Below are 24470 nucleotides of genomic sequence, written 5' to 3'. Positions count from 1 at the left end.
CATTCTGTAGCACAGTATTTATCAAAAGAGCAGACAAACAAACAAGATCAGGAATCAAGCTTCTCGAAAGCTTCAGCAATTGTTCGAAATGATGGCTTTGTGGTGTTTTCATATCTGTGTACCATTATACTTTGTCTATATTTACCATCTCACTGGTCACCTTTCTTCCTGTTCTGATTCTGATTAATTCTCTCTCTCTCTCTCTCTCTCTCTCTCTCTCTCTCTCTCTCTCTTTCTCCCCATGTGTATGTCCCCCCCCCATTATTATCATCCATTAAGATCGGAGTCACAGAACTTGAAAGATGATTCAATGGTTACAAGCATTTACTGCTTTTCTAGATACCTTGAGTTCAGATTCTGGCAACCATATCAGAGATCCACAAACACATGTAATTCCACCTCCACCACTCCCTCTCTGCCTTCTGTTGGAACACACACACACACACACACACACACACAGAGAGAGAGAGAGAGAGAGAGAGAGAGAGAGAGAGAGAGAGAGAGAACTAATAGCATTTTTTAATCCTTTGAAAAAATAATCTAGGTACATATACAATAGATATACTTGAACATCCACATCACTGCCCACAATTACCAACAAACAGAATCAGTCTACACATTCCTCAATAGATGAAGAAATGGATAAAGACCATGTGGTTTATACACACATTGAAAATTTAAAAGAAGAAAAAACTTATGTCACTCACTTTCAGTAAAATGGATGGAACTAGAGATTATCATGCTAACTATGATAAGCCAAATTCAGAAAGTTGACTATCACGTTTTCTCTCATGTGCAGAATCTAAGAATTATGTATCAATATATAAATATGATTGAAATAGAACAGAACTGTGTGTGGTAGGATAAGAGGTTAAAAGGCGGCAAGAAGGAAGGAGAAAGGCTCTTTATGGAGGACAGTCTCAGCTCGAATACTACCTAGCCAGGTACTCAAAAATGATGGAAATCATCCTCTCTAAATCACATTAATTTGGCTGCTGCTTTTATCTAAGAAACTAAGAAGCTTTATCAAAGTTCTCAACATTTCCAGCTTCCATATATGTGTATAGAATAAATCAGTAGAAAAATGACGATAAATTTCATATGATATTGAAAAGGCAGACATGTGGAATAACATGTGGAATAACAAATTAGTAAAACACACAAAACTCCTACACTGCCACAGAACCTGGGTTTCTATAGCACATGGTAGAGGGGGATCCACCGTGTGTACGTTCTCTCGACGATATTCCTCTAATAAAACCACAATGAGAGGGAATCTGAGAGTTCAGTCTTTCCATTGTGTATCTTACACATACTTTTGTGTGTTCCTGTTTGTGTGCGTGTGAGGGTGGACATGTCTGTGTATGCATACACTTGGGTGCATACGTGTGAAGACAGAGGAGCGCCTAATGAGATATTCTACATGATGCAGACACTATCTGCCTTTTCTGTTGTTGTTGAGACAGGTTTCTCACTGTCTTAGTGCTCCATAAGGAGGGTAATACAGCTTCCCAGTGAGTCTCAGGGGAAAGTCTGGCTCCACCTCCCTAATCCCACAGAACAAGCACAACAACACAGTTGGCTGGTTTTTCTTTGTTTGGTTCGTTGGTTTTAACTGGATTTTGGGGATTGAAGTTAGGTCCTTTAAGCCCTTTACCCGCTGACCTACCAGCTCTTACCACATAAATTTGATATGGAGTTATCTTAGAATTTTTGAGCAGTTTAGGATTTGTTTATGTTTTATATAATATTAGTGTCTTAGAAAATCATTAAAAGATTTTTATCTGTCTTCAGTTATTTTATACACAGAGTTATAATCAGAAAAATGTTAGAAAATTTTCAAAATGATGCCATTTCACCAGTCAACCATTCTCCAAGTTTTGGCGTGTATTTCTTTTATTTTGAGACCACGATATTTATTCACAGTGAATCTAAATCTCTCCCCTTCGTTGTTTGGATATCAGGATCTGTCACCCTTCCCATAAACAAAATTGATTCTAGAAAAAAAGAAGAAGAAAATGACTTAGAAATTTCTGGAGGAAAAGACAAATTATTTTCTTCATGATTAAACAGTCTTTAACTCATTCTTCTCTACAGGTGAAGTCTGATAGTAAGACCCTCCCCTTTGTTGAAAACACTTAGATTATTGATCATTTTTTGTACTTTGAGAGTAAATCAAACCCTTTGCCATTTATCATAGAAAATGCATTAATCTTGTTTTTCATGAGAGAGTTTTTCTAAATATAGAGCCTAACCAGGCAATCACAGCACAATGAAATGGTAATGAGCACCGTGCTGCTTCAAGCCAGAACAGGCAGCCATATTTACATGCACAGAACAAGACCCTCAGGGTTGAAAGTGTAGTTTCCCCGACCTCCATCAGATGGAAGTGATTTATAACTCCTAATATTAAAATTCACAGCATTGCCAAAACATACGGTTAGATTCCAAGATTTATTCATATTATCCTAGTTGCTTATTCTTTCAGCTCATCTGCAGAATTCTAAATGCAATAAATTTTGTATGGGGAGTACGGTTGACTTGGAAATTGTGACTCACTCCTTTCTCAGAAATGTGCATTTCATGTACTATCTTTGTCAATATTCATCTGGGATTCTATAGAGCTGGTGTACCCCCTCAGCTTAGGAAAACAAATGAGTTCTTTTTTTTTTTTTTTTTTTTTTTTTTTTTTTTTTTTTTTTTTTTTTTTTTTTTGGTTTTTCGAGACAGGGTTTCTCTGTGGCTTTGGAGCCTGTCCTGGAACTAGCTCTGTAGACCAGGCTGGTCTCGAACTCACAGAGATCCGCCTGCCTCTGCCTCCCAAGTGCTGGGATTAAAGGCGTGCGCCACCATCGCCCGGCCAACAAATGAGTTCTTTATCTCCTGTAGCTATAACAGCTGCAGATAAATAGACTGCAATATATAGCTCCCTTAGTATGAAAATTCAAACATCACATAGAACTTTTACAAGAGGAGTATTTGATAAAAATAAAAATTTAAATCCAAATTAAAAAATAGCTGTGCAAACCTAAAGTCATCTGCTGGCATATTTCAGAAACTGTCAGCTGAAAATACATACTTTGTGTGAAGCTTATAGCCGTTTCAAGATCTACTAAATCAACATACTATTATCATTTATGGGAAAAAATTAATCACAAAAGGCATAATACTTTAATATAATAGCCCTTCCCAATTTTTAAATATTTTTAAATTTTTTATGGGTATTAGTATTTGCCTGCATGCATGTATGTGTACCATGTATGTGTAATGTGTGTATGCAGGCCAAAAAAATTCTCTGAATTGAATTTAAAGATAATTGTGAACCATAGTGTGTATGCTGGGAACTGAACACAGCTTGTCTACAAGACCATCAGCTGGCCGGGCGGTGGTGGCACACGCCTTTAATCCCAGCACTCGGGAGGCAGAGGCAGGCAGATCTCTGTGAGTTCGAGGCCAGCCTGGTCTACAAAGGGAGTTCCAGGACAGGCTCCAGAGCTACAGAGAAACCCTGTCTCGAAAGAAAAAAAAAAAAAGAGCATCAGCTGCTCTTTAACCCTGAACAATCTCTTCAGCCTCTATGCTAAATTTTATGTCACAATTCAAACCTCCTAATAAATGAGGCCTTGTTTATATTAAGTAATTATATTTGTAGTGAGTAATCCTGCTTTGGAAGGCCTTATTACAATAATAATCATAGAAATTGTTGCTAAGGTCGAATTGTTAAACATTATCACAAATAAACAAGTAGAAAAATAAGTAAATGGGTCATTTTGCTCTTAAAGTATCGCTGCTCTCACACAAGATGAAAAGACGTGACCTTAGAACAAATGATCAATTGGGGAAACGGGATCAAAAATAATCATTCTATAAGTCATTTACTTATGTGTTGATGCCCAGTGTTGACCCATTTCTTGCTGTTCTCTATACTCAATAATTATATATACTAGTTATAAAAAATGAAGATTGCTCAATGGTTAGAGATGTATAGATCAAACAACCTACTCATAATATATTTTATTATAGACATGTCTACTGCTAGATTGATACTGTTTTAATAGAGACTCGGTGATTTTAAAGCTGTTCTGCACTCTCACAATTAGTTTTTTGGAAAAGTCCACCAGTATTAGCACTTATAGAGTTGAAAAAAGAGATTAGTATAACCCTCAGAGTGACAGTAACAAAACCTTTAGTTAATCTAACAAATTCAGGCTCTCAGAACCAGTTTATAGAAACATTTCAATTATTTGTACTTTGTTTATTGCTATTTATGTTTATTGATTCATTTTTAGTGAAAGCCTATTGTGTACTAGGAAACATGTTATAAGCTTTATGTATTCTTTTATGTTACTTTTTAATACTTATTTTTTCCAAACGTGAAATGAATGAAAATGTAACTTAGAATAAATGAGCAACATGAGCTGACTTGTTAGTGGAGCTGCAATGTGAACGGGGTCTGCCTCTGTGAACCCATTCTCATTGTGCAGGGAACTGACATTTTCTCCAAGACTTTCTAGCATACCCAAGCTCTAGGCTGAATAAAACACTCTCTGCTCTTCTGTGTTTTGTGACTCTCCCAGGACATTATTATAATTCTAATGCCCTAAAGACGACTTCCCTAGTGTTTTTATACTCTGACTGATGTTTCTGTAAGAGCAAGTGCTGGAAACCTATCAGGACAACCGGGATTTCCATATTGCACAAGGCTATCTATCCCATCCCTCCTTCTGCATCCCCTTTTATAACTCATTGCATTCCCTGGAGGTTTAAAGTGAAGTTTGGCCCCACCCCCCTTCTCTGAGCCTCTATGAGAGCCTCTTCTCATGACTCCACAATTCCCAATATTCACCTACATTGTGGCATCACAGCAATTTAACCCCATTTGTCACTCTACCAATTTTTAATTGTATGGTACTAATCAAGCTAAGTTTTCTGTCTCTGAGCTTCTCTAACTCTCTCTTTACCAAGTAACTTCTGGGAGTGATGTTAGCTTACTATATGGAGCAGCTGTGCCAGTAGCCAGATTACCACTAACCTAGTTCAGATTCTCATCATATCTTATGACACTATAAATGAAGTATAAAATATACTGAACAAACATCTATTGAAGGAAAACATGATTTCAGATTATCTGAATAACAACTGAGAGCTTAATTTATCCACTGGCTGCAAAGAAATTTTAGAAAGAGGTACCTGATTGGGTATGCTTCATCACAAACAGAAACGGCTGATTGGCTAGAAACTGAGTTTGAGTCAAGCTCATGATCACAGGGATGTCTACGCCTAGGAAAGAGAGACAGCGGTCATTTACATGCTTAGACTTCAGAGATCCATAAACACACATTGCAAGAGTTTTCACAGACAAACAGGTTTTGATGTAATATATCCTAAAGGCGAAGGAATTGGTAATTAATTTTAAATCACCGTGCAAAAGACTAAATATTTAATCATCAGGAATTCATTCTGACTTCACATTTCTGTTCAATGAGGAAGAACACCAAATACTAGATTGAATTTAGTGGAAGTAATGGAAAATGTCATACTTTCAACAGTAATTTTCTGCCCATTATTTACATTGCATGATCTGTTCTTAAAATGCTTCAGCTTTTAATTCCTTTCCAGACATGTTTGCACTTCATTGCCTTAATTCAAGGTGTGAGAATCTCATCTCTGTTTGGAACTACTTATTTTGTACTTAAACTTCTGGAGTTATTCCGTGAGCGCAGAGCTTTTAGGATTTATATATGATACATGTATATATTGTATTATATATTATACATGTATGTATGACTTTAATTATTAAGTTAGGAGCAGATATTTTCTGAGTTATAATTACTTATTATGATAATTCACTTTATTTCAGTTTATGTGGAACTTGTGAATAATGTGGGAAATTTTAGTACTCAGACAAATTTTTTTCCTAGACTAAATATTTTTACACTCCTCTCAGGTTCTTGCCATCTCAGATCTGGCTGAGGAGGCTAGAGTGAGATCTGAGAAAGACAACTCCTGAGAAGTTCTCATTTGATGCCATTGCCGCTGGTCTCTGAAATGCATTTCCAGTCTCAATGTAAACTGCATCTTCGTCTCAATCCCCCTGTAAAACTCTGTGCAAACTCAAGGAAAAAAATAAAATCAACACGTATAGTCAAAATTGGAAAAAAAAATGAAACAATCTTACAAATATGACTTGACTGACACTCTTCCGTACAAAACAATCATGACAATGGCCCCCAAATTTTCAGTGGATATAAGTTCACATCTGAATTACTGAGATAAATCAGAAAAGTAAAGTCAATTTTACATCCATTTTCATTTTCAGTGAAAACCTTTTGTCTCTCCCTTGTTTGTGAACAAGCCCCGAGCACGTCCTTCAAAGTCAGAATCGCAGGCTCTTGTGGGGCATGGTTCATCAGAATATCCACAGACTCCCCTTGCCATCTTCTAATGAGTGCAAAATCCTCCTGGAGAATTCTGGCTTTGCTATGAGAGGCACTATGCAGTAGCAAAATGGCTTAGAGCTTAAAACCAGGGAACCTGATAGCAGTTCAAACTCTGTCAATTAACAGCGTGACCCCAGGCAAGCGACTTTACATCTCTGGGGCTTTTTCTTCACGAATATAATTAGAGGGTTGTCCTCTAATGGATTAGAACTAATTCAGTATTGTGTAAAAGTAGACGAAATTTTTGTGTTTGCGAGCCATTAACCTCATCGAAGCACATAGCTCTAGTTTCTTCAAGTACTGATAGGGTTCATCCTCTGAAATCTGTTTCTTGAGCATGGTAATGACATTTCATCCAAGAGATGACAGAATGGAAACCACAGCCTAGTGTGTCCCACCTAGATGTCAAAATTCATGGTACTACGCAGCAACATGAATTAATAAAAAATCTCTAAATAGACAGAATTTGGGAGTGTTTTTCAATAGTACCCTTTAAATGATGTACAATTTAAAGCATTAGTTAAAATCCAAGTAGTATTGGGGTATGAAAAGAGACTAATGAAGGAGCCACTAATTCTTTTTGCCTGTTTGTTTGCTTCTAGTTGATTTTGATGGAAAAAAATTATCCATCAAAAGTTTTTCCAAGTATTATTTACAAATAGCATAGTTGCCATTCAAAAGAATATCTATTCAATGAATTGTAGTAGAGAGGTTATTATGAAGCTTCTGTGTACTCTCGAATTCAGCCAGCTAGATCTGACTGAGTAGCTCTGGAATGAGACTTGAAATCTGGCATCTTTAATAAGTCTTTAAGTGAGGCCTTTGCTGCGGTCTACGCACTGCATGTGTGGTATTCAGTGCAGGTTGCACATCACAAGTCAGTGTTTGCTCTCCTTGATGTGTATGGGATCACTTACTGAAATTTTTTTTAAAAAAATCTTAGATAGAGCCATACAGATTGAATTATTTTAAGCATTTTCTGGGCATAGAATTTGTTAAAACTACCCAGGTGACTGTAATAAGCAGCTAAGTTGTTGAACCACTACCACTGAGATAATAACAAGACTCAATTTAGAAAGGTGATCCCTAAGTCAATCTAGTTAAGAATGCTATTAAAGAGGACAGGAATCGCGAGCGCTCTTAACCATGAGGATTTCAGAGTCGAGTCCTGACATTTTCTCCCCAGATCCTATTAGAGAGCTAATGGGTAGTTGTTATGATTCGCAAATAAGAAAATATCAAGGGATGAAGCTAAACTGCTAATCAAGTTTTTTTTTCCTTTTGTGTTATACATAAAGGAAAAGATGTATGTATAATATGCACAAGCACCATTTTCTTCCTTTCTGTATACAGAAAAAGATAAAAGAAAGATCAGAATTGGCAGAACAACCCCAAACCTACGCCGTGCCGACCTGGCTGCCAATTGTGTTTCTCAAGAATTCATTGGTTTTACCTGTGGATGTTGCGGCTTCACCTCCATCTTCATTTATCTCAAAGAAAACTTTCTGCATGACTCTGGAGACGTAGACTTCAGATGAATCTGATGCAAACATGACAGGGGAAATCAAAGCACTTATGACGAGGCCCTCAAATAATTACATGTTCAAATACACAGAAGCAGTGACTGAACAAACGGACTTTCTGCAATTCAGTCCGTTTTCTGTAGGTAAGGGTGCTTAGGTTTAAGTATGAAAGTCATGGAAAGACAGACAGATAGAACGAGTTTGCCTAGACATAATAGGGAAGGTGGAAAGTGTAACCCTCAAATCAGATACCCCACTAGGAGGGAGATTTGAATGGACAGAGGGGATTCCCACTTTACCACAATCTACAGAAATAATGAAAGATCAACCTTAAAGTAAACTTGTCTTTTAAATTACAGATTCAATTCTGATCTGACTGTAAAACAAAATTCATTTTCCCTCAAGACTGGTTAGGTCAGAAAAGTCTAAAGAGACTTTGGGTCATCAGTTCGAAAATTAACTTTCAGAGCTGTTTTCTAAACATTGGATAAATGTTTTCATGTAAGTCAGTGTCTTTGCAACATTTTTTCTGTTGTGCATGAACACTGAGGGTTCCTCTCTGCACCCATTGGTGGAACTGATGTGGCATGTTTCTGGCACAGTGGCCGATAAGGATAATCCTGACAAGTGCAATAACGAGGTAGACATCATATCAAATCAGCTTTGCAGGACCAGCTGTATATAGCTTCTTCAGAGTAAATAGAGGCATGCACTAAATGTTATCTGGTGCATAGGTGATGTCACAGACATCACCTCAAATAAGCCAATCAATGGACATGAATGTGCTCAGTGACAGAAACCTGTGACATGGAAAAAGGAAGAAGCCAAAGTTTCAGTGCGGATTTTTCAAAACCCAAGACAGCCATTCAGGGTGAGACACCTAAACAGATTCTCCAATAACTCCCCGAAGTAAGACAGGATTTGCTAATTAAGCACACAGTTAATGACCTAATGGTGTGGGCAGGTCAGAAGAAATGAAAAATTTCACCCAGATTAGCAATGGAACTACGCCAAATGGCTCTGAGGCCGTTAGGTTGAACAGACCAAGTCTTATAAATACAACCCCTGCAGTAAGCCTTGCCACTTAGGAAAAGGACCTGAGTCACACCAGCTTAGAACAATGAACATGACTTCTATGCTCCCTCTGTCTTTGCAGCAATCATTTCCTTTAAATATCCATGAAAAGATAAGTCTACAATTGTTAAATTAAGAAGAATAAAAAAGACTAAAATATTTCTTGTTTTTCTAGATGTTCAAATAAGCTTGTGTATTGTTTTATTTTTACTTATTTATTTGTGTCTGTCTGTCTCTGTCTCTCTGTGTGTGCAGGTCTTGGTATGGAAAGTCCAAAAGAGGGGTGTCAGATCCCCTAAAGCTGGAGTTGCAGGCAGTTTGAATTGCCTGATGTGGGTGCTGGGAATGATACTCAGGTTTCTGCAGAAGCAGCAAACAGTCTTAACTACTAAGCCATCTCTCCATGTGCCAGAGGAAGAGATGGCCTACATAAATTTTTCTATTTTCCCAAGGTCATTAAGACATATGACTCAGATTATGTCCTAAAAGTTACACCCTTATCAAACATGGCATAGAAACTAATAACATGGTAAGAAGTTTGAATCCCAAAGTTTCAAAGATAAAATAGTATATCCAAAATTATTGAACTATATGAGTATAAAATATACATTTCTTGTAGAAATTGTTCCATATCACTAAGATTAGACTAGTTCACATTACATTTCATTAAGATTTTATTGTTCAAGAATCAGAAAGCATAGCAAGTGCTGTGGCCTGGATCAATATCCTTCCAAAAGGCTTGCATGCCTTGCATGCTGGATTTAAGCCCTCAGCTAGGTAGGAAGTAGGTGACATTGAAAGAAACGGGTCATTGTGTTTTTAGGGGATCCTATCCGCACTACTCCATTTATCCCTTCCCCCCTCTGCTTTTTGTTTCCAGTAGAATCAATGAGATCCTCTGACAAATGTTCCTGCAGCCATTTGTTTGGCCCAAGCCTGGAGGACTAAACCTACCATGAGCTGAATCCTCTGGTTCAGGTATCCTCTTTTGCTTGTTTATAACAGGCATTTGGTTACTGCTGTGAAAAACAGTACATACAGCATTCAATTGCTTATGTTGATAAATACTGGCTTTGGTATTAAGCCAATAAGGCAGAACGAGAATGTTAAAATAATTCAAGTAGCTAACCCCAGAGTTGGGGAGAGAAAGCAGAAAATGTTAGACATTTATTCTCTGCTTGGAGTTATGTTTTGCACAAATTATTTTATGAAGCATTTTGCAAGTATTTTCATAAATCATCTTGCAAAAGGTTTATGGAAGTTACAAATTGCTGGAGTTTGAACAGTGAGCGGCTGTTTTAATGCTTACGATATATTGAGTAAGATTCCTCGGGCCAGGAAGAAGTTAAAGGGGGAGAGGTGCTTGAAAAGTACTTGGTTGTTTGGGTTTGGGAGTTGGCTAGGGTCCAGGGCACTCTAAAATAGCATCTTACTGGTGTGTTTAATGCTGACTAGTGTTGCTAGTACGTAGGGATTTGCAAGACGTCAGATCCAATTGTCGCTGTGAAAGCAATAGCTGTGCCACGTGTGAAGGCGACAAAGAAGCTGTCTGGCACCTACTGCACACCTTCCACTCCCTCCATTCAGATACGTTATCCATTCTACCAGTGTACCTAAAAGAACGGTGAGTGACCAGATGGACAAATACTGCTGCGAAGTTTAACTATTTACAGAAACATCCCAAAAGTTTTTCTTTTGCATGTTATATGGTGATACAAAATGGACTGGTGGGCTTGTATCATCAGAGCCCTGCTTTATAACAGAGAGACTCTTATTTTTTTTAATTGTATTTGATATGCATGGTACCCTTTATTTCTATTTTTTCGGGTATTTATTTTCCAGCTATTAATTTTCGCAAATCACTGAGGAACTTAAAGAATGCCTGGCCTAGCTGTGGAGGTAAGGAGCCCAACAAGGCATAAGTCCCTAAATTTACATTAGCACAAACAATCCATCTCCGTTTGCTGTCAGTATATAAAGACCCTTGCAGGTAGCACGGTCTATTGCAGGCTTCCGGATTCCTGACATGACATCACCCAAAGCTTTGTGTGCTTTAATCCTACCAAAGTATATTTGAAAAGTTGTTGTCCATCCGAGTTTTATATGTCTTGCTTAAATGACAGACACTACCTTGTAGTTCCGATTATTATTAAGGCAATATAATCAGGGCAGAATAAAAGCCCATATAATGCTTCTACTTACATAATTTTATCATATGGTGAGAATGTTTATCTAACTTTATGAAATGCTTTCTGAATTTCATTGAGGAAAACCTCTTGCCTGGGAGATACAGAGCATATTAATATTAATATTAATAGAAGGTTCACCCAAGGTATGACATTTATTCACTATGTATATGCTTGCTGGGACTGAATATTCTCATTGTAAGATTGGTCTGCTAATATAATTCCAGGAAAACAAATCAACATGACAATACAAAAACTACTAATCAACAGCATACCTGTTATTCCAGAAAGGTCACAGCCACGATTGAATATCTCCGTTACATTTAAGGAATGCAATACCTCCTTGAAGTCTAATTTTTGTTCTGTTTTAAATCTGTTTCAAAAAGACGAATAAAATATGATTTAAAATGTAGCACACAGTTTCTAGGAATTTTTTTATAATGTGAGTGACTTGGCAAAGATTATGCTGTGAATCCTTGGCTTTCACCAACCCGCTTTCATTTTCTGATATCTCGTGTCATTTCTATACAGCTCCATTCATTGGTTCCACGTAGCTAATATCTCGCTTCCTGGATAAACTGTTGTCAGGGAAGATAAACAAAATGATTGCAATGTGACAATTATTCCATCCAAAAAAAGTTGTTTCCTTGTTTAGCATCTTTGATAGAAGTTTTCTAGTAATTTTCTTACTCAAGATTTTCAGACAAAGATGTGCACACCTCCCTACATGCAGGAGTCAGTAGCCTACAGTCCTGGAGGAAGCTTTTTGGTGACTGGTATTCAGAGAGGCGTTGATATCTCACCATTCTTCCAATTTATTCTCTCATTGGCTGTGACTTTCTTCGTCCTTTGGGCATTTCTAATGTCTAAAAGTGGAGAGTTCATATGGATAAAGATGGATGGGAACTGAATAAAATGGATAAGAATTACCAGGTCAGGGGCGAGAGTCAGAAAGTGCTTTTGATACCAGGCCATAAATTAAGCCTCTGGCATACAGCTTTACCTGAGTTCTTCATTCAGAAAGAACCAATAATCAGAGAACCACAAAGATTCATGGTTCCAAGACAGCTGCAGGCACTGAATTTCATATCATTTAAATAGAGAAGATAGAGCTAGTGCCTTTTTATTCATAGATGCTTAGAGAATCTTTTCTTGTTCATTTTATTTTTTTTTTTAATTTTTGTTTCTTTTGGTTTTTCGAGACAGGGTTTCTCTGTAGCTTTGGTGCCCATCCCGGAACTAGCTCTTGTAGACCAGGCTGGCGTCGAACTCCCAGTGATCCGCCTGCCTCTGCCTCCCGAGTGCTGGGATTAAAGGCGTGCTTCTTGTTCATTTTTAAAAAGAGATCACAAGCTTTTTTTAAAGGGAGGTAAAAGATGTGGCATCCTGGGGAAACACATGTCTCCCACCTCAAGAGCTATGTCTATACCATGACAGGTTCTTGCCTCAAGATATGTGCATAGCTGCTTGAGAACCTTGGATCTAACACCTGAGCTAAAGTTGGGGGCTACAAATTTGATGGAATATCAGTCTAATTCAAAAATAATATTAATTGATTAGTATTGATTAAATTTCTTCACTGTAATTCTTCAGAATAATGAGTATCCCGTGGGAGTATGCTAAAATTATTTCCTGACAAAATTGTATGCATCTTGGAACATGCTAGACATTCCAAGCACTAAGTAACTGGTATTGCAAGGAACTTAAAAACTAAAAATCTATTGCTAATGAAAATTAGCTGATTTTATGCTGCTATTTTCAACTTCTTAGTAATTTCTTACTGAACAAAATTAAATATAATTGTTTTAAAAGTATTCTCCTTTTATAATACTTTTTAAACTGAATAGCAACAAAGGTGGAAACTATATGTTCTATTATACCTACTATTTTTAGAATAATAAGCCAACAATTTCAGGAGAATGACAAGAATACTGAAGACTTATTTCAGTGCCTAATAATGTGTAATTATCAACCAGAAAGTCACTTAATTAATAGTCCCGCTCATACCATAGTCCAGCAAGACCTACAGAAATAAAAATGCGTTCAGTCATTTGGTAAAAGCATAATCTAAAGCCAATACCTAATTATCCGTAATTACTGCAGCCAAGAATAGAGGGAATGAAGTAGAAAAATCTATGGCTAAACACTTAATATAGACCACTGTTTTAAATGTCTACAAAGATCCGAGGACGTCAGCATTATCATTACCTTTGACATAGAAGAAAGCAACCATAAGAAAGCTGATTTCCAAGCTCAAGATCAAGATATGTACAAGAGATATGATTTAAACTCGGGTCCATTTTGGTCAAAGTTAATGTGCTGACTTTTTCTCTCTTCTAATCAAAATATAATTCCAAACCATGATCTTGATCAATACATACAGTGTGAGTCACTGTTCACCATGGTCATATTTCATTTCCCATCTTCTTGGCTCTAAACTAAAATTATTAAAGAAATAGCAGCCAAAATAAAAAGAATGGGCAACAAAATGCTGGTTAGATAAATAGTAAATTAAATAATCAAGAAATAGAATATTTACCATATGGAACCGTGTCTATTTGCTTTACATATGGAATTTGCTCCCACGTGTAAGCATTGATTTGAGAAAAGTCTCACATGGGAAAAGAAAGAAAGAAAGAAAGAAAGAAAGAAAGAAAGAAAGAAAGAAAGAAAGAAAGAGAAAGAACATCTGAATTCCTGTGCTACGATAGACCTGCCTTGGTTTCTAGTCACGTTAATTAATTAATACACTGAGGGTTCTCATTAAATGTGGAAAAATTAAAACCTCTTGATGTCTCCTTGTGGGTTACTATCCTATTATCTGAAATCCCGTTGTGTACATTATGGACTGTAGCTAGCCCAGTATTCTTTAAAGATGAAAGTAACCAAACCAAATCCATAGAAACACAGTATTGGTATCAAAATATAAATTCAGAGACTGGGAGATGGTTCCTAGAAGAAAGTGCTTGGTTCACAAGCCTAAGGACAGAAGTTTGGATTGACAGCAATCATGTAAATAAAGGCACCCATGCAATAGAATGCTTTTATAATCCCAGTATCCCTACGACAAAATAAGAGCCAGAGACAAAGAAACGGGCTAGCTAGCTTGACATTCGCATTTGCAAATAACAGACTCAGAAAAGGTGTAAGGAGAGAAATGACACCTGAACTTGCCTTCTAAGCTCTGTACACAAACTTATGGTCAGATACATCACACAGACACAATAAACACAATATTTATAATACATTGCAAAAGCAAAGTTCTGTGTAGGTAAAATTTACAAATATTTTACTTGTATTAATAAGTGCTTGTCTTCATGATGTTTCCTATATACAGAAATCTCACACAGTGTAGGCATATGATCCAACCTATTACAACTTAATTTCTAAAATATTTACAGCATCTCATAGTACAGGTAGACAAAATGATATTAATGTCTACTAATATCAAACTAAGACAATATCTAAAATTTGATGTCTGGCATGTTAAAGACAATAAATGCTAGCTCTGTCCTTAGTACATTTAACCTATTTTTAATCCTACAGGCTTTGATTCTAAAACTTATTCTGTGTCAAAGAAAGGAAGAGGAAATTCTACAACCAGGAGCTATGATACCAACAGTCTCATGTTCCTTTCTGCTGACTCTTGTTTATAAAGTCTCCTGATTGTTTGACATTGATCAAAACAAATTACAAAAGAGCCATTTATTATTATTATTATTATTATTATTATTATTATTATTATTATTTTGCAACAAGGCAGGGTGTAGAAGGGCTGGTGTTGTGCCGAACCTAACTTATAGTGCTAACTTCAAGGATTGCCAGACTCTCCCAATAACTAGGAGGCAAGGGAATATTTGAGACCCAGTCTTCAGGACAGTATGACTCTGATACCAACTTGTGTTTATAGTTTTAAACTAAATTAAGAGAGAATGAATTGCTGTCCCTGAAATCAACTACCAGGCTCCTGTTTCTTTTTCACAGTAGCTCTGGAAAGCTGATGACTTTGCTTAAATTATTCCAATTTATCAGATCTTCACTTCTCACTCTCAAGACCGTTATATACTCATTGAGATATAAAAGAAATGCAGGTCTGAATAATAAGCTATAGACTTGTCACCGAAGGTCAAGCTACAAACCTATAACGCCAGCGCAACAGAGGCGGGCGATCATGAGTTTGATGCTAGCCTGAGCTACATACTAACATCAAAATGAACACGGGCAACACATAGATAATCTCCAGAGCAGACGCAGAAGTGACTGAAACAAAGTCATCAGCCAACTCACAAATATTTACTGAGGCGATGTAATTTTCTTTCCACTGTTTATATATAAAATACATATTTTTGAGTAAGAAGAGGGTTAATTTTAGGAAAATGTTAATTTTAGGAAGATTGAATTTCTGACTTTAGTCCTTTGGAGTAGAGAGCAGATCTATAAGAGATGAGGAGAAACAGTAATGGGAGAATGTCTTCAAGGGGTTTAGACAGTAGGGCTTAGATTTGTGAGGAACGAGGGGAAGAGTGAGCAGTGGGTATATACAAATGTGCTATATGACTCTGAAATCCTCAATTAATAAAACGCTATATTAAAATGTATGAAGACATGTTTGTAACACAGGGTAGAATGAACACTGTGCTATTTTGGTACACCATTTGCTCTGGAGGTTCTTTTGTCTCTCAAAAGCTTATTAGCACATATAAACATTGCTTCTTATGAAAATCCCTTGTAATTTCTGGCGCGTTAATTACCTACAACCGACTACAGGGTTCCACTTATAATTCATAACGTCAGCAGCACAGAACATGACCTACCGAGGGAGGCTGACTTCCACTTCCTTTTCTTGCAGCTCAGACAACCATCTCTGGATGTGGTCAGCAGTAACTTGCTTCTCCACTTCTTCTATGTTCATACCTTTTGCAGGAAGGATCATGACCATGCTAAACTCATTAGACTTGAAAGGCAATTCCAAAACCTGGCAGGTCACAAATGACTCAGAAAAATAACCTGAAACAAAGTTCATTCAATATATTTTTCAGTTATCAAATCCATGGTTTAATATGTACAGTTTCTCATATTACCATATTTTGCTCTCAATAGAGCCTTCATCATTGGAACCTTGACTGTTGAGCCATCTTTCTTATGAAAATCTGTCATCTCTGTGTCTTCCTTCCTGAACTTCTGTTGCCAGTCCCCTTTGAAATAAATGGCATTTACCAGGACCAGACGAGTCAGGGGGCCAAAATCATTCTCTGAAAACATATTTTTAATTTTTCCTATAAAGAGGATGAAGAACAAAGCAAGGAGAATAATTAGGTGGTGATTCAATGGAACTGGCTAAAATAAACTAAAGCAAGACAATGTCTTGCACAGAACTATTTATGACAAGCTATTGTGTGATCTAGCTTGAGCAACTCTAAGAGCCAAAGGAAGTGCTGCTAACTACTTCCCTAAGAAACAGGTAGTGACAGAAACACCAGGAAATAAGAAATGGGAGTGTTCTAGGAAAAAGTGGACAGAGCAAGTAAGTAGTTCTCTGATGAGATGATGTTCCTAAGTTGTTGCTCAGACAAGAAGAAGAGAATTGGAATTGTCTGTCTTCCTGAATGTTTATCAGTTTCATTCAAACCTAAGGGCTAACTTGCCCATCAGTGCAACCAGACTCACTGTATCAGTGGCACACACAAGCTTATTCTCTTGGAACTAGTGACTAGTGATAGCCTGATTTTCATCTTTAAAACAACCAGCCTCTCCTTGTCTTATTTCTCTGTTCAGTAACCCTTCCTTGTTCATAACAATATTATTTCCTTATTTCACATCCTTATAAATTTTGATCCTTACCACTGAGTCACGATGTTAGTGGATACCTCTGTGCTTGAATCTACCCATGAGAATTTAAGAAGCTACTCACACAATCATAAATTTCTGGAGCATAATCCAATAAAAAATACTATTAAGTGTCCTGTATATGTTTCTTATACACATGCATTGTTATGAAAGTTTCTAATAACTACAATATGTAGTAGTGTCCTAAGTTTAAATAGAAGCTAAGCACACAATGTTCTAAACTTTGAACTCGAATATATCCTGACCTAAACCTCTATTTAATGACTTTGTAATTTTTGCTATGTCGTTTCTAAAGGTTAGATTAGCATATCTATGATAAGACTGTTAGCATTATTTTTAAACATACACATAATCAACTAAAATATTTACAGTGTACTTGGGAAAGAGACATTTGGAATTGACATATCTAATATATTCCTGGGCCAAAATAGGCCTCCCGTTTACATACCTGAAAAAAAAAATCAATGCTGGAACAAAAACTATTGCAAAAATTCTCCCATTAAGAATGGGGGCTGTCTGGAAATTAGAGCATGAATTAAGATACTTTTTCAAGCTGTTCTGCATTTCTCTAGGTTGTATAGTCTCGTGATAATACAGGAAGATGAAATGGAAGATTTCATAGAAAGGGGAAATACTGAGCCACTCTTTACTTTAGGATATTAAAAACTATGAATCCACCAGGAAATAGCAGTTTTATGAAAATGGGAAACTTTACCGTCTGTTTTGCTTTCGACCCAGGTGCTTATTGTCTCTGCACAAGCCTTTGCATCCAGAAAATCCACCAGTTTTGCAGCACTCTGGAAAAACTCCTTGTTGCCATGGAGATAGGCTTCCTTCACAGTGAATCCTTCTTGAAGGTAGAGGGCACTGGCAAGATTAAATGTAAATTCCTGTTTCTTCTTTGAGGTGGCTGAAAAAAATGACTTCAGCACAGAGAATTCCTCTCCTACAAAATAATTATAACATGTACTCACATACTGAACAACATGAAAACAGTACCTTCTCAGCTCTGACTCTTCTTAGTGTTCTGTTGCATCACCAGTTTTCCATGCTAAGACCTAACTAACAGTGGAAAGTCAGATACACACTTTGAATATTTACCTCCAATGGAATATGGACTGTGCAGAAAAATCAACAGCTACGTTGGACAAAGAATGGCTATGTAAATTTAAATTCTTTTTCAGAATCACAATTATGAATTTATGCAGGCTGAAGGAAAATCTAACTTTCTAATCACATTTAGAGCATTCAATAGCAGGAAGCTTCCACTTAAGACCCCTTTCTTTGAAAGGGAATTGTTGATACTAGTGGAGATATGACACCAACGAACAGCTTTTCAATTCTACATTTACTTATTGATGTTTTTGCACCTCTGTGTATGAAAATGTACATAGTTACCCAAGGGAATAAATTAGATTTTCAATGTTTTCTAGAGAAACCTAATAGTGAATATGAACCAGGGAAAAATATCAATAATTTATTTTCTAATATTTCATTATCTATGATGCAATAAGCAGATTTGACAGCATAGTGCACATTCTGAGATAGCTTTCTAATGTTAGTTTGTATTAGGCTCTCCCTATAACAATTACCTGATTATTTATACAAATACAAAGGAATACTTATCATAGTCATAGTGGTTTGAAGATCTTATTTCTTTTCCTTTTTTTTTTTTTTGATATCAGACATAAAGCAAAAGATCACTAATCATGAGCCCAGAGAAACTAGGTAACAAAGAGAACTCTAAGAGAAACATACATGAATCCCCTGGGAAGGGGAAATAGACAAGATCTCCTGAGAAAACAGGGACTGTGAGGATGAGGGAAGAAGGGAAGGCAGAGGAGGGAGAAGGAGGAGAGAAGGGGAGGCAGGAGGAGCACTTGAGGGAACGGGATGGTCAATGTTACTTTTATTTCAGCTTCCAGAAAATATTGCTATTTGTTGAAGAACTGCACCTGTCCAGGTTTCAAGGTTTACAAGATAAGCCCTATAATCATCTCTAGACTTATAGAAAAATTCTGACATGCCTATTTGTTCAGACGCAGTAATCTATGTATTTTGGCTGTCTGCAAGAATAAAAGCCTTTAGGCATCCCAAATATAGCGACTGGGTAAAATCAACTCAAATAATTACCACCAGCAGACTGTGTTCTATGTTATGCATGGCTCTAAATCTTATCTACTCTGATGATTCCTTTCATAATTTCGTACGCATACCCTAATGCTGCACAGATTTTTATGTACTTCTGACGTGATCCTAGAACTTTTCCATATAACATGTTTAATCCAGAAACTGTTTCATATAACATGTTGATTCTTATGCTTTTATTACATTTTCAGTAAAAACTAAAATTTCATTAGTGTAACTTGTAAGCGGATAGTATTTGATTAGTCTCCATTTAATAAAACACAGTTCACAATTAAAAGTTACTCATTGAGTAAAATTATTGATGGACTGGAAGATATGGTTCAGTCAGTAAACTGCCTGCTGTACAAGCAAAAGGATGTGACTTCAATCGCCACATAAAAGCTGGGGAGGTCACGTCAGGCCTGTAATCCCAGCAATGGGTAAGCAGAGGCAGAACAGCCCCTGAGGCTTGCCATCATTCCAGTAGAGTCAAACTGGTGAACTCTAGGATCAAAGAACCCCTCTTAAACAATAAGGTAGGGATTAATAGAGTGACTCACCTGACATAGAACTCTAATCTCCAAAAAGCACACACAGCCATGCACACACAGAGAAAGCAATGTACACACATAGACACACACACACCATAAAACAAGTATTACTGAAAACTTCTTTGTAAGAACCAAAGGGAGATAAAGCATGAGAGTACACATTGTTAAATTATAAAGCCAGTATCATAATCTTTGTGTGAATAAGGGAGCTGATGTTGGGGAGCCACCTCCTCCTCATGCTGTGCTTTGCATCTTGCCCAGCTGACCAAAAGCTATGCTTGGTCCATGACACCTCCTTGGTCTGCAGTTCTTGAATAGGTACAATCTGCACATGTGTCTAGGAAGCCAGACTAGCTGCACTGCATTGTAATTGAAATTTAAGATCCCCTATCCACTAAAACAGAGGCAAATACATAAAAGATTTTAATTATAAAAATACATTTTATAGTACTAGACATGAGGACCTCCATGAGTCCTGAGAACTGTGGATTTCTTTACACTAGGAGATAGAGGAAGTTAAACTCTTCTGTTTGGTTATGCAAAGATTCTGGATGCTGGTCTCCAGCGCTCTATGAAGCTTTACATGGCATATTTTAGCAGCTGGGTGACTTCAGAGATTACTTCCTCAACAAAGGTACAAAAGCTTATTAAAAGAAAATAATAATGACAAAGATAAAGTGACAGGATTCTAAAATAATTTTCAGCATTTATAATTTATGGACACCTTTTAAAGAATGGTAGGGAAAACAGAGAAGGAGACAAAAAATAGCTGTACCTCATTTGTCAGAGCAAATGGAATCATGTCATATACTTAAGTTCTAAGAACCTGTGACAAAGAGCTGGACTTTAATAAATTACTGGGCTCCTAAATCAATGGAAAATAATCACCAAGTAACATAAGTTTGGGGAAGGGGACTATAAAAATATTGGGCTTGTAAACTTGATTATATTTACAGGTTAATGACCTCATTTAGCACAAATTGGAAAGAATACATATGCATGGCTCCTAATCAGCAATGAGAAAAAAGTTTCTTTAATTTCCTAAAATAGAACCACAGAGAACCGATAATGGGGATAATCGGTTTGATTATACCAGCCCTCTGGAATATCTTTTAAAATTCTAACACTGGTTCTCTTCTTATGGTGTCAAGATCCTAAAGGCTCATTATGTGTGCAAGTGATATCCAGACAAGCAAAAATAAATAAATAAAATAAAAAAAAAAGTAAACCTAGGGCAGGGCCTGGGGGAAGTGGCTCAGTCAGTAGCATCCCTTCTACTAAATCCTAAATCATAAGGTTCCGAGTTGGACCATAAATTCAAATATTAAAAAAAGAATGAAAATGCTGGGTTTGATGACACATGGTTGTGATCTCAGCACAGTGGAGGCAAAGACAGATGGATCCATAGGACTCACTGTCCAGACGTCTTAGTGACAAATTTTAGATCTGCCAGAGACCATCTCAAACACGGGTGTATGTGGTGGGTGGGGCTGCTGAAGAGATTGTTTGGAGGTTAAGAGCACATACCACTCTTCCAGAGTACCCATACAGTCTGTTACTCTAGGAATATGGGGTCCAAAATCTCTGTCCTTCAAAGGCACCTGTATCTCCAATGCAGCCTTTGAATAATCAGTATCATTTTTTCAGAGGCATTATCAGGGGTTCAGAACAGTGAAGAACATATATTCTGAGCATATGCTTTGATGTTGGGTAACATATAAGTACTGAGCACCTGGGATTCTCAGTCCTACAAGGATGCTACAGTTATATGTGTCTGTACAGCCCTATAGAATAAGCCAGGCATTAACATGGAACAATACAGCAAAGATCACAAATTGGTAGCAGGAAAGAAAAATCAAGACAGATGATTCAAGAACCAGCATATTTTATAAATCAGTGGTGTGGAGGAGGGACTAGAAAGAAGCCTCAGTGATTATGAACATTTGCTGTTCTTTCGTAGGACTCAAGTTCTACTCCCAGAAAGCACATTGGGTTGTTCACAACAATCTGTATCTTCATCTCCAGGGGACTTGATATTCTCTTCTTGTATCTGCAGGCCTCTACATTCATGCAGACGATTTTAAATAATAAATCTTTTTAAAAATAAAATTTTGAGTCACTAACAGCAGAGCCAGCGCTGAAGTAAGTCAATGATATTCAGCAAAGAAATTAAATCTGAGATGTTGAAATATGCCATAATCAAGCTATATTATATTTCAACACAGTATTGTTTTTAAAAGTAAAATGGATTCATAAAAGGTTGGCTTCACAAACATAAGAACCGAGTCTGATCCTTGACATCCATTTAAAAGCCAGTGTTGGCAGTGTGTAGTGTTCTTATAATCCCAGCACTGACAAAGATGGGAGGATCCCTGTGGTTTGGAGGTCAATCATTCTAGCAAAATAATCTAGCTCCAAGGGGAGCCATAGGTCCCATCATAAAAAGAAAGATGACGTCAACCTAGTGAAATTTTTTTCTTTGTTTTTTTTTTTTTTTTTTTTTTTTTTTTTTTTTTTTTTTTTGAGACAGGGTTTCTCTGTGGTTTTGGAGCCTGTCCTGGAACTAGCTCTGTAGACCAGGCTGGTCTCGAACTCACAGAGATCCGCCTGCCTCTGCCTCCCAAGTGCTGGGATTAAAGGCGTGCACCACCACCACCGGGCTGCTAGTGAAATTGTTTAGCTCCAATGTGAGCGATAGGTCCTGTCTGAAAAAGGAAGATGACGTCAGCCTCTGTCCACCACATGCACATGAGCGCACACACTTTTGCACAGACACAATAACCAAAATGGAAAAGGATTCGTTCTATCTTTTTTTCTAATTCCAGTTCCTGCATGACTCTGATTGTACTGCCTGCTGCTGGCTGTCTCGGTCCTTGCTCCACTCTTGACTCAGTTTGCTTCTTTCCCACCAGACTCTGTGGAGACGTTTCTCTGTCTTCTTGTCGTTCACTCCCTCGTCTTTCTCACTTCTTAACTGTGTATCTTCTTTTTATTTCTTTTCTCACTTTTATCTTTCAGACTTCATTTTTACTGGTTGCCCTTTTAAATTTCTTTTCCTTCATCACTGATCCTCCATATGTGTCTCTTTGTCACTTAGAAAGTGAATGGCAGAAATATTTTGGCAGATTATTCTCACCGTTTTGCTATTTATATAAACCTTTACAAGAAAAACATAGAATTCCCCTTATGAGTCTCATGGCATTGTTCTGGGAAAGACCACTAGTCAAAATCCATTTTGCTTTGTTTTCTCATCTGCACGGCAGAGGTATATGTATCTTGTGAACTGATTGTAGATGTTACATAGTAGTTTGCAACAGATACACATAGCAAACTATATCCATGTTTGATGGTACCTATTATTATTACTGTGACTTTTATGCTCACACCCTACCATTCTTAAGATATGTATGTTTCCCTCTAAGATGTATTCATATGAAAATTTAATTTCAGAGGCTGCTTTTGATAGCTTTTCATAAAATCATCTTTGCTTGCATTCATAAATAATATATTACATTTCAAAGGGGCACCAAGAAATGTAATGTTTCTAAGAGTGGTGTGTTGAAGTCAAGATGCTACAGTAGCTTCATTATATATTATTCACAAAGGAAAACTCAATTATTATTATCAATATCATTATTATCAATATCATTTCTGTACAAAATTGCTTTTATTGAAAATGGAGCAATGTATGCCTTGTCAATATTTTTAGAAAAACAAATTCCTATGTGCTAAGAAAAATATATTGAAATCAATTATGGTTATAGTAACTTAACTCTCAAATCAAAAATCTAGATATCTCTTCTGATGCTCAGGAAATGTTATGTGATAGTGATATAAGAACTTAATTCTCAGACCACTATGAACTAAAAGCAGGAGCCAGATGGCCTAGGAGATGTTTCAAGTTTAGTGTCAGATGCCCACATGTGACTTTGGGACACTCAAAAACAACCACCTGTCATAAGGAACTTGTAATGGCTATTTAAGAGCTTCCTCCCCCATTTTATAAAACTACTGAGAAAGCTTATAAATTAAATGTTGATGTTTTCCATGATCTCTTGGTGAAATAGTGCATTACTTTTGTGAGAGAAGTGTGAGAGACAGCCACTGAAAAAGGTTGAGTAATTAATTCCATTTCCACAAGAAAAAATAGAATGCAATATTATTTTAAATCCATTCTTCGATATTAAAAATCAGTAAGTAGAAATATACAAAGTTTATAGAAAAATACACAGACATGCATAGAATTCTATTTCTGTATAAGCATTAATTTCTTAATTAAGTATTTGTGCCACATATTTTAAAAGGCAACAATCCTAGGTGAATAAAATACATACACTTATAATTACCTGTTGGTCATAATTTGGAAATGTCTTTGCTTATTTTCACCTGTTGTAGCTCTATAAGCTGAGCTTCTCCCTGATATCCTAAAACTAAAGCTGACCGTATCTACAGACAGTTACGTCTAAGACGCTCACCTGTTGAGGATTCCTGCATCCTTAAGGTTTTCCGGATCTGCTGTTGTGCTTTGCCTTTTGCACCCAGTTGGACCATTCCAAGAAGCACAGTCGTTCCAAGAGGAGAAAATATAATGTTGTTCTTGTGAGAGAAACGAACAGCTTTATAAAGATCCACTGCAAACTCGGCACTTTTTTGAGCCACAGTTCTTGAAGCTTGACTTCCAAAGAACAACAGCAGAAAGCTCCACAATATTATCTTGTCCAT

At 36.8% G+C, this 24470-nt stretch overlaps 1 protein-coding gene across 1 annotated transcript; it reads right to left on the bottom strand.

Annotated features, from left to right (window-relative positions):
- Positions 1-1920: 1920 nt before the first annotated feature.
- On the bottom strand, positions 1921-24470 carry Serpini2 (serpin family I member 2). The gene is made up of 8 exons (XM_057757362.1): positions 24224-24470; positions 17786-18016; positions 16305-16499; positions 16038-16230; positions 11499-11596; positions 7894-7980; positions 5191-5280; positions 1921-1997 (listed from the first exon to the last, which is right to left on the bottom strand). The coding sequence occupies exons 1-8, from the start codon at positions 24468-24470 to the stop codon at positions 1921-1923; spliced, it is 1218 nt and encodes a 405-aa protein (XP_057613345.1).

The sequence above is a fragment of the Chionomys nivalis genome, chromosome 24, assembly GCF_950005125.1.
Source record: "Chionomys nivalis chromosome 24, mChiNiv1.1, whole genome shotgun sequence".
Taxonomy (NCBI): Eukaryota; Metazoa; Chordata; class Mammalia; order Rodentia; family Cricetidae; genus Chionomys; species Chionomys nivalis.
Note: the sequence above shows the minus strand (reverse complement) of the source record. Positions and strands in the feature narration are given on the sequence as shown.

Excerpts from the sequence above, each read along its gene's own strand:
- Serpini2 (XM_057757362.1), bottom strand. The coding sequence starts at position 24,470 with ATGGACAAGATAATATTGTGGAGCTTTCTGCTGTTGTTCTTTGGAAGT. Across the intron at positions 11,597-16,037 it reads GTGGAAGTCAGCCTCCCTCG|ATTTAAAACAGAACAAAAAT; the intron begins GTAGGTCATGTT and ends TTTTTGAAACAG. Across the intron at positions 1,998-5,190 it reads GATGAAGCATACCCAATCAG|AATCAATTTTGTTTATGGGA; the intron begins GTACCTCTTTCT and ends CTTTTTTTCTAG.